Source organism: Notothenia rossii, assembly GCF_949606895.1.
Source record: "Notothenia rossii genome assembly, chromosome: 2".
Classification (NCBI taxonomy): domain Eukaryota; kingdom Metazoa; phylum Chordata; class Actinopteri; order Perciformes; family Nototheniidae; genus Notothenia; species Notothenia rossii.
In genome coordinates this window covers 81,527,865-81,539,615 of record NC_136904.1, presented here as the reverse complement: position 1 = coordinate 81,539,615, position 11,751 = coordinate 81,527,865, and the positions used below count along the sequence as shown (strand labels likewise).

At 39.0% G+C, this 11,751-nt stretch overlaps 1 protein-coding gene across 1 annotated transcript; it reads right to left on the bottom strand.

Annotated features, from left to right (window-relative positions):
- Positions 1 to 6,998: 6,998 nt before the first annotated feature.
- Positions 6,999 to 9,605, bottom strand: slitrk5b (SLIT and NTRK-like family, member 5b; the record flags this gene model as incomplete). Its single annotated transcript, XM_079665605.1, has 1 exon — positions 6,999 to 9,605. One exon carries the CDS (start codon positions 9,603 to 9,605, stop codon positions 6,999 to 7,001), a length of 2,607 nt encoding a protein of 868 aa, XP_079521731.1.
- Between the last annotated feature and the right edge of the window lie 2,146 nt (positions 9,606 to 11,751).

The window sequence follows — 11,751 nt, the reverse complement described above, 5'->3', positions numbered from 1 at the left end:
CACCAAGAAGACAGAGAGGAAAGTGTTTCTACTGGTGTTTGTAGACAATGCTGTGTACATAAATATTTATTCCTGGGTGTTCTGAGATGCATTAAATTTGAAATAGGTTTTTACACGGTTCTGTGAGACAGCTTAAGAGAACAGTGATCAGAGTGGATATAGCCTGTGTCTGACATGTCAGGGTTGATGTTGCAGTTTTATAAACCTTGTCCTGTGCGGTGGTCAAGTTACCGAACAAGATGCCAAAAGGATTTGCTGTGATGAGGGCATCTGGGTTGTCCTGTGTCCCCACATGTCTATTCTGATTAAGTATCCTTGAGCAAGAAACCACATCCGTATCTGCTCAGTAGGTGGCAAATTATTTATCTGACACTGTTCCAAGGCAAAACATATTGCATTTCCAAAAAAACATTAACATGAAAATGGCTTTTACTCATATGGCCAAAGTGTAGTGAGTAATCAAGTTATATTAAGACATGACAAGACTCCATTTAGAAGCTATGGATTCCCCCCCCCCCCCCAAAAGATTGATTTAAAGGGGGAATTGACCCAGGATAAAGTGAATTTTGTTTCTTACAGCATAGGTGAACAACTCTCTCAAACCATCTAACTTTTGAACACACATCTACAGTTAAATGTAAAGTACCTCTGCAGTATGCTCAATGATGGTATTTCAGGGCACATCACATCCAATCTTTTCCAATCTCTCTATGGGTACTTCAACAATGACAATTCACAAGAATATTGTTGCAGGAATCTATAACAATCTTGAAAATCGTGAAGTAATAATAAATGGCTAAGAAAATCATCAAATTAAACATGTCCGTACATTTCCCGGAGATTATGCCCTTACACTTTTCTTACACCTTTTCCATGCCTAGCTGGCATCACTTTTACTCACATCATCAATCTGAACATTGCCCACAATAAGGAATAAACCACAACACATACAGTACACTTATGAATTGCATGTCGGCGTGTGGGGGACTAAAGTAATGTAACATGGCCATTTATGTAATGTCTCTTTCTTTGTAATTATGGCCTTCAAAGAAATACTCAATAGGGAATATGTTAGGGGAATAATACTTAAGTCTCTTCCCCCATTTAAAGGTTTAATCAGCTGCACTGTACTTGTCAGAACAAACTGAACACTTGAACATTTTCAGACGAGTGGTTAGTCTCCTTCTTAAAGCTGTCGGTTCAGTTGTGAGAGATCGTCAGGGAAGAGATGAAGGAAATGTGCAACAGTGCAGCAATAGCTGCATTTAAATTCAGGCTGACACAGTACATGGGCAATCTGTAATAGTCCACTCGCACTTCATAGTACTTGATTCAAAAGCTTCACAGCCAAGTCAGATTTATGTGGAGAGTGAAATGATATCACTATCACTAAGAAAAGATTGTATAAAATAATACAAACTATAAATTGTTGTATGTCATTTTTATTTTGGCGCTGATTTTGAGATTTGTGTTTTTCCCTCTCTCATTTGAATAAGGAAAAAAAGAGCCCTTTCAGGTTCAATCGTTTTCAAACCAGGAGGAGACCCTGCCGAGGATCACTGGTGAGCCGCATTTATAAATAAACCCACCACGAGACAAGAAACATATTTTAGATGTGTAAAGACACATTTTACAAAATATTCACAAATGTGGTAAGGTTGTCCATCGAGGCTTGTTTGTTGGCACTATAAATTACACGCTAAAGCGTGCAAGTCCGGCGAGATACAGAGACGGACATGCCCTTGATGTGCTGAAGAGCCATGAGGAAAACGAGATGATAAAAAGAGGGTGCGTAGGCACGGAGTGGAGGTTAATGTGAGATGAGTGACTCTGCAGGCAGAATATGAGCTTTTTAGTGTGCCAGTGATTGAAAGAGGGACAACATTGTATTCAAAGTGGATAATTTTGAATTGGTGACTATTATTAGTTGTCTGGGTACTGCCAGGAAAATCTCAGAGAAGGAAATTATGCATACAGCCAACAGACTGACGTTGTAATACAGAGCACTCCAGCTATGAAAGCCTCTTATAAACATCAATTCACTGTATTCACAACACAGCATTTTATTTCACCTTTTGCCAAAGCTTTTCTTTTCTCTTGATGTGAAATATTATTCTCATGTTTAGTGTATATGGGAGGATGAAGAGGGATTTTATTACTTTTCTCAGGTTGGCAGTCATAAGCCTGGATAAGCCCTCATACATATGAGTGTGTCTCACAAATACTGTTTCTAGTTGTTGCAAATATACTGGCAAAGTTTAGCACATCTCGGATCCAAATCCCCCTTTCTGGGTTAAGTAAATACCACGCTACCCCAACAGCAATACATTTCTCTTCATATCAATCTAAAATGATGGACCTTACCACGACATACAACATATTCAAGGACACTGGACACAAATGAATGTCAGTTTATGTTCAAGATGTAATGCATCAATTATTACTGAAGCCTTTTACCTTGCCTGAAAGTTGTAGGACGGAACAAAAACGTTGAAAGACGAAAGAAAAAGATAAAGGTATGCCCCATTGGCTGGCTGAAGTCCTTGAGGCAGGCATGAATACACTCTGAGTCAATAATTTATTCACCCAGACACACACAGTCAAACACACACACACACACACATAGAAAGGGCGACGGAGAGAGACAGAGAGAACTGCTGTAAAGGAAAACAGAAGACTCAAAAAAAGCTTCAGGGACAGAAACACAGAATGAGACTAACAACTGGAAGACATACATATGTTGCCAGCTGTGAGATTGTGCTCTTTGCTAGGAAATAAATATATATAGACATATCAAGGTTGTTTAAGTCAGTGGTATTTCTACAATGTTGTAAGCCTGATGCAAATAGTAAAGGTTTTTTCCCTTGGTGAATTCTTACAGTCATGTGCCGTCTTCACACTGCCTGACACATCTATTCAAGATTACATAATGTAGATCTGCCCTAATTTCCCTCTCCCTAGCTGAATTGGGGTCTTCAAGCAGCTAAGCAACATAACACCATCAATCTGACAAATACATTGAGTCGAAGGTGATCCACTGTGCTTTGTTGTCTTATTAAAATTAGAATACAAAAACAAATTCACAAGTAAATACAATTCAGATGTATGCATTTCTTGCAACTCAGCTTGAGTCTTTCATAAACAATGTTTAAAATTTAGGACGTGCAACATGTCAGAGAGCTGAGTTACAAATGAGTTCACATTCAGCGTAGTATATTTTTGCTCCTGACTTTTTTTTTCTGTGTCAGGTAATTGGATGTTTCCATGGATACTGCTATGTATGCAAGTGCCGGGTAGCATGTGCATAAAAGATGTGTTCATATTGCACAGTTACAGTAAGGTCACATATCCTTACCCAACCTTTAAACACACCAATAATAACACTACAAAACATCCTTTGTTGCTTTGAGATGCTTGAGAACAAACATTTAGAATCTAAAGAGTACAAGATACTCATATTTTAAAAGTAGTTTTTGTAACACTGCCCTGGGCCTGTTCTGCTAATGTTATTTGTGCGTCTGCTTGAACGCTGTAGGCATCAGATAATCATTTCATTTATACATGAGAGAATTGATCGTTTGAGTTCTTAGTCAACGTGTCAACATTGTGGTTCTGAGTGAAGCTAAGACACCACACAGTACTATCTGTGCCACTTCAACGTTGATTATGCAACACACCCATTTTTTATATATCCCATTTGCCTATTTGAAACCATGACAATGGCTTGATCTGAACATTTGAGTTGTATATTATAATTGTAGTAAAGGCCATTGTTTTTCTTTGCAATATTTTCAAAGCTGTCTTCTCTGTGCACTATGACATTTACTTCACACACCATTTGTTTAGAGGGTGAAGGGAACACAGAAACCAGGGTATAACAAACGAATGCATATCTTTTATTCATCAGCTAACAACTAAAGAAACAGCACAATGTAGATATATTTACCCCACATAATCCTAGTTGTACTGTGTTTTTTTTGCAGTAAGAGACCAGATTCTTGCTTTTCAGATCTAATTTAAATTTGCATGGAAATGCTGATGAAGTGTTCTATATACAGATCTGAGGTTGACATAGAAAAAAGCAGTGTTTCGTATGAAAAAAAAAAAAAATCAAACGTAAAAAGATTGGGGTCAAACAAGACACTGTCTGGATCTCTTCTTTTTTTGCAAATTAAACATTTGTTCGCATACACAGGACAGTCACATTTCAATTCAACATATTTTTGGATTATCAGTATTTCTCACATGTGACAGATATCAGCATTTGGTCATTGATAACAAAAAGCTGAAAGAGCAAAACATATATCAAATGTCTGTTATATACAGTAAATACTGTGTTCCATTACACAGGTGCCTTCTCAAGATTCATACAGATTGAAAGAAACATCATGACAAACAAAATGTTAAAGAATGTTGGATTTTCCTCCATCAACCCTGGAAAATGTACTTATTAGTATTTGCGTTGTTCTATTTTGTCATCTGTTGCATTCCTTTTGTTGCACAAAATGTACCACGCATTTATAAAAAAGCAATTGTTTAAAGAAATAAAACAATTAACTAAATGTTGGACACCGCTCACAATACAAACATTGTGTGTGTAACTTTCTGTGCAGGTTTAGAGTGTTTTCACCACTAACTTTACACCAATATATTGATTTAAAGAAATCCTACATGTAGTACAAATCTCTGCAGGTTAACATCATGCTGCACTGTGTTGACTTCATTTTAATTCCAATAACTGTTCTCATAGCAGACACAGATCAAATGACGAAATAATCACAAAATGACTGTGGACTTGTAAAAGGCAACCCACCGAGACTGTATACTTGATACAAAGCATGACTAATGCTGCAGTGTATCTGGTGGCATGCAGACACAGTCCAGATACACATGTCCTCTAATTAGCTGAGTGAAGATGACAGGTTTAGGGCATAATACTGCATATGAGGTGAATGTACACTGTGTATTAAACTGTTAGGGAAAGTCACATTTCTGTGCTTACACTATTGACCCAGAAATGTGTTTGACTGCATTAGGACTGGATGATGTGCTTTGATTTTCTTAGAGCATAGACCATTTTGTGCATAAAGATGCCTCTATCCATTCAAGCATTCATTCGGTGTTCTTCTCAATCTATTAGCTCTTGAAGACCTTTATGCATTTGTTACACACACCATCAATCCCTTCTTAGTGAGACAGAACGAGACTGCTAATTGCAGTCAAATTGCCAGATTTCATGCAACCAAGCACACAAATGAAACAATGCTAAATAAATTGTTTTTTTTCATTTTGATGCAATACACACACATCCTCTCAGCATGTTGCTTTAAACACATTAAATTAAACATGAATGAAGTCTTAGAAAAAAACTATTATCCAAAATGTGAATATTCTGAGGAGTTTCTGAGTGTTCCCTTTTAAATAAAGATTTATGACATTTGATAATATGCTTTAATATCATGTTAATAAGCAACTGAGAGGATGGGCTGTTTGCATTTGGTAAAGATTGTCTGAGTGAACTCCATAGCTATGCATAGCGCATAATGATTTAACATGTAGTACTTTTACCTACACAGCTATCATACCTACTTCTATGGCTATACAGTACGCACATGTTACCATATTGTGCATTTTATAAAGTGACATCATTGTTAACCTGTAGAAGTCAATAGTGCAGTTTTTTAAAATACAATGAAATGAAGAAAAATAAATATCCCTTTGTACAAAAATGTGCAATCATTTAAAATATGTTGAAACATTTTCAGTTTAATTTTCGACAGGAACAGGAAGATACTCATATTGTATTGACAATCTACGCAAATATGTTGCAACCGGAAGATAGCTTTTGTAAGTGTATTCAGACGTAAAAAAAGGTTGTCAGTTTACAATAAAACACAGAAATGTAGTATTCTGAGTGTCAAACTTTGCATATGTTATGAGACGATTTTCTTTTGCTTTGGTTCTGGTACGAATAAATAAAGACACATTACATTCTCAACAAGTATGTTTTCAAGCTGTATGTTTGCAAGAGCATACATGTTTGTGACAAATGATATAGATCTTTAAAGCTCCCAGTACAGCTACAGTACATCTGAATACAACTTTGATTATAATCTTTTAGTTGCAACATTTCTGATTAAAACAATGCATTGATATGTAATTCAATACAAGAGCAACACGTGTCCATAGTCCACAATTGTAGTTGGTTTGGAGATGGGGAGGCTCTCATCACAGATTAGGTTTGTTCAGTGTATTTTTAGGAAATATTAATTAATCTCTTACAAATCTGCAACAAGAGAGCATTGACTGGTCTCATAATCTGTGATTTGAGATATTAAATTGTAATTACTTTTATGATCTCATGCACTTAATATTATCATCACAGAGCTGTGCAAGCGGGAGGAAACACTGCCTCCCTAATGTGTGACTACATTTTTTACTGGAGCACAATTTCAGGGTATAAAACAGATGCGTCTTTTGTTACACCTACACACGTAGGTCAAATTAATGTTTACAGATACATTTCCTGTTAAAATGAATTTGATTTGTTTGATTTTGTAGCCATGGGTATAACTGTTAAACAAATCTAAGTTATTTTGGGATAAGAACATTATCTGCACACTTCATTGACATCATAATGCAGCTAATTTGAGAGAAAAAAGCTTGGTCTCGCATTATGGTCAATCAAACAGCTCTAGGATGTATTTTAGGTAGGGATGAGTCATAAAACCCAATCATTTCTGGTTGATATTTACAAATGATCAAACTGTTGAATACCACAGGGGTTAAGGGTTACTTTAAACTGAGAAGTGTTCCACTTTGTTACTCAATGCTGTAACACACAATGTCCAGAAATGCATATAGTGTAGGTCACACTGCATTGTACTTATAAATGTCATGAAATAGTTCTGCCTGTTTTTCAAACAGGGTCTGATTCCTGATAAAAATAGAAACATTGCAACAATGCATCTGATCTGACCGCCCAGGTGTCAGGTCTCTCAAAACTGTGAAAATGTTGTTCGCTTCTCCAGAACTTCAAGGTAGTCTGGATCAATATGAAGCTTTGCTTTCAGTTCCCAGTACTCACTCCTGTTGGGCTCCACATACACAGTACTTGGTGCTGCACAATACAGTATTGTCTGTTGTATTCTGTCTGGCTGCACGTATTGATTCCTTGCATCAAAGTCTGAGGTATACAGACTTGAAGAGCGTGCCGCATGCCTGCATGGTAACGTATTGCTGTAGTGTGTGTGCTTGTCAGGTTCAAGTACATCTCTGTAGTAACACTCATGATCATCTCGGTGAGGGATGGAGGGCTTGTTAAGAGGCTCTGGAGTGGTGGCACTGTATTCCAAGCTTATTACATTACTGGCTGCCTCTTCATCCGAGTTACCCAGAAAAGCACCGCTCAACTCGTCAAAGTCTCTAAATCCATCCACTGATTTGCTGTCCGTCGGGGTTTGGGCAGTAGTTCTGCATGTGGGTTCTGCGGGAGGTGGGATGAACTCATATACATGTCCTGCAGATGTTCTGACTTTGGGAATGGATCCCTTTTTGTAGAGGCCGTATTCAATGTTGAGAGAGCTAATGCAAGCATTCATGGAGTTATTATGCTCTATTTGACACTTTTGATGTCTCTTTTTCATTACCACGAACAATCCTGCAGCCACAAACACAGACACAATGAAGATGAGGAGAAGGGCTAGAATCATCACAGATAAAGGAATGGCGCTGTATTGTGTGTCATAGTCCAAGGATGTTTCTATGGTGATAGTGCTGCCAGGAAAAGATTCTTCCGAGGGTGGGATCATGGAGGCAAGTATATCAGAGTTATTAGGGCAGACATTTGTTGTCTTAATGTATCTCATATCCTCCCCAGCTAGCTTCTTAGGCGATCCACAGATGACATTGTTTACAACCGTGCCTGTGCTAAGCAGCTCCAGCCACATCTTCAACTCCAGTATCCTACAAGAGCAATCCCAGGGATTCTCAAACAAATCTACCTGCACCAGTGCTGTAAGCTGATCTAGCACGCCGCTGACCGGCAGGTATCGGAGATGGTTGCTCCGAATATTCAGTCTGGCCAATGTGAGGCCGTTTAATGTTCCGACTGGTAAAGTTTTCAAGAGGTTATTGTTCAGAAAAAGAAGCTGAAGTTTGGGAACATGCTGAAAGGTGTCAGAAGTCACCTCTTTAATGATGTTGTATTCTAAGTATAAGAACTGTAAAGTCTCCAGGCCATAAAACATGTTAGCTGTAAGATGGTCAATCACATTCCCGTTAAGGTATAGTCTTCTTAGATGTGTCAAATCGCCAAAAGCTCGGTCATGTATGCGAGATATTCGATTGTTACCCAGGTGAAGCAAATCTAATCCAGTCGCCTCAATAAAATCTGATCGACGCACCACAGGGATAAAATTCCCAGTTAGATACATCTTTTTGGGATTGTAAGGTTTGGGATTTAAGTCGGAGAAGGACTCAATTTTTCGCTCTTGGCAGTTCACATTCAGGCCAAGGTCTGAAATTTGAAGGTTACATGTGCAGGCAGTTGGGCAATCTAAAGGCACAGGGGATTTGGTTTGATATGAAATAATTTGCCCATAATTTTGTGGTTTGTTTGATGAGATCAGAGCAGTGGGCCTTGATTTTAATTTTCTTGACTGGCGGGGTCCCTTAGTGGGTCTTGATGAGGACCGTGCAATTGCAGATGAGGTGAAGGAGGCTGGGAGTAGAGCTGGTGTGGTCCTATAGTATGCATCGGTGCTCAAATGTGGCAGCTGGGGCATCTCATATTCAGCAATGGCTCTCCTCGGGCACAACTCCTGTTTTGAAACTTCATCGAGATCTCTCCCATGAAGCCGGAAAGGGAACTCACAAACAACGTCTCCAACTAAAGCTGAATATGATATGCTCTCGAGCCAGGTTTTAAGAGCAATGAGCTCACACGAACAGTTCCACGGATTCTCCTCCAGCTGTAACTCCACAACGCTGTTCATGTGCTCCAGCAGACCTGAGTAGGGGAGGACTTTAAGCTGATTCCCCCTTAAGTCTAAATGAGTCAAGGGTACATACTGGAAAATGTTCACTGGCAGAGAAGATATTAAGTTGTCATTTAGAATCAGGACCTCCAGATGTTGAAATCTGCTCAAGGCATTAGGCGCCACGTGAGTGATATAATTATTATCAATTTGTAGATATTCCAGACTTTCAAGGCCAAAGAAAATCTCTTCCTTCAAGGCATCTATTTTGTTATTGTTGAGATGCAATCGTTTTAATCCCTGAAGTCCATTAAAAGCTCCTGCTTCCACTTCAGATATGTCATTATTTCCCAGATGTAATATTGTAAGTCCTTTGTAGTCAACGAAGTCATTAGCAGATAGCTTTTTCAAAAGGTTTCCTGTTAGCAGCAGATGATACTGGGAGAAGTACACTGGGCTTATGTCTGAGATACTTGAAACTCCTCTGTTTTCACAGCTCACTGTGAGAATGCCCTCTCTCTCCTCACAGGCACACAGTCGTTGACATATTTCTCCATAACTGCCAAACATCTCAACAATGCACACTGACATTGCACTTAGCAAAACATATGAAATCCAAAGATGCATTTTCGTGCACAATGATGGCCGAGCTCAGAGTCCTGCTAAGGTATCCTCAATGTCATCTAGAAATAAAAGACACATGGTGATGTAAAACAGTCAGACTGCAATGAAAGCAACTTCCACACAACAAGCTGTAGCCTGCATAAGTCAAAGGTTAATTTGCTGTTATCCAACACAAGGGTCACTTCTGGCTGTGTGGCTGCTGATTCTATATTGGCTTAAACAAGGCAGCATACAAAGCAACTCCTCAAGCTATGTAAACATAAAAAAAGCAAGGTCAAAGCTGTAAATAAGCATGAAACAATGGATTTAATCCAATGTAAGGGGAAGCCACATCACGTTTGCTTGTTAAGAAATAAAAATGAAAATAAAATCAGTTGAATTGAAATATTTGTAAAGTAAAGAAGGTTAGCTGAGATTCTGCATGACAAAGCACGCCTTGTAAGACGTCAAACAGTCAGCTTAATTTCTGACCAAGTCCTCGTAGACATACATACCTCACGCACATTGATGAAGATGAACACTCGTTGGGTTGTAATTCAGCGCCTCTTTTATTTTAATCCGTCAAAACGAAGGAGGAAACACAAGCTTATGTTCGCCGTTTTTAATGCACCGGAGAGGATGAAAGAAACGCTGATAAATCATAACTGCCAAATGCTTCTGTTTAACGACGCTGTGCCGGAGGAGACACAGCTATGCCTGGTAACAAAGTTGCTTATTCGCTCCCTCGCTCCCTCTCTCTCTCTCTCTCTCTCTCTCTCTCTCTCTCTCTCTCTCTCTCTCTCTCTCTCTATCTCTCTCTCTCTCTCTCTCTCTCTCCACGGACGCTCACGCACGCACGCACGCACGCAACACGCACGCACGCTCGCTCGCTCGGTGGTCGGGAGGATGTCAAGTCATTTCATGCACAAAGGATCAGCTCAGTGGAGCATCGAGATACATCCCCCCAAAAGATGTTGACCTACCTACAGAAAATATGTCCCAAAAAAATATCAATAAATCACCGTGCTATGAGCGCTCCTTCGTTCAAACGGTCTGTTAAACAGCTTATCATGTCATTCATTCTGAAAACAAAATCCACTGGATTTTCATAATCTGTCTATCCCGTAATGTTTATTCTCTGCTTTTTTTTTTTTACACATCCCACTTGAGAAAAGCAGTAGTTCACAGTGCATAAGGTGCTCTGCAGGTGCCCATATCTCAAACTACCTCAGTGGTCAGAGGTTGTTAAGTTGTAATGCTAAAGGTTCAGTGAGAATATTTTGTAAAAATCTAGGTAACAGTCATCCCTTGAATGAACTGTAAAACGGAATCCATTACAGCCAGTGAAAAGCTGCACTAAAGTGCTTATATGGCCCGTGCAAAAGAGCCATAATAATCATGTCATCCACTGCCTAATGCATTCACACACTAGGGCTTTTCCATGGTATGTATATTGATCTACCCCCTGCTAGCAACAAGCTGCATATAACTAAAAGTAGTCTTGTGATGGTGTTATATTTGCCTGTTTATTTTTGAAATAAAATGTAAAACTACGAGTCACAGAATATGACTCATTGCCCTTATTGAGTTTGTTTTCACCTGATCTTAATGGAAAAAAACAAACAGTTTTGGCATGAGTTCTTGCGGCAGTATAATTAGACTGAATTATTCAACTCTCTCATTTTCATATATCAGATGGAGCATCTGGTGGGACATGTTGGTACGAAATGTCGTGTCAGTTTAGTGACAGAGCGCAAAAGGTAAGGAAGGAGACCTGTCATGCTCATCCCCACCTGATGCAGTTGCACTCGTGTGGAAACATGTCAAGCATGGTGTTGTATATCGCTGTGTCCTCGCGGAGCTATATCCATCATCCTCCCCACTTGGCTCTTGTTCACATGGGAGGAGAGGAAGCACATCAGGGACATTGCCTGTGGCTCATATTAGAGAGTATGAAGACTGTATTCATCCTGCATGCATTTCATTTGCTTCTGTTTTCTCTGCCTTCAGAGGTTTTTGCTGCATATTTGGCTCTCAGAATTAGCTAAACTACATCATTACACCACTATTTTAGCATAAATTAGCATTTAGGTTTCTTGCAATATGATAATAAAGTGTTCAGCTGGTGCAAAATAGTAATCATCACCATCATCTGAATGAAAGAATTCAG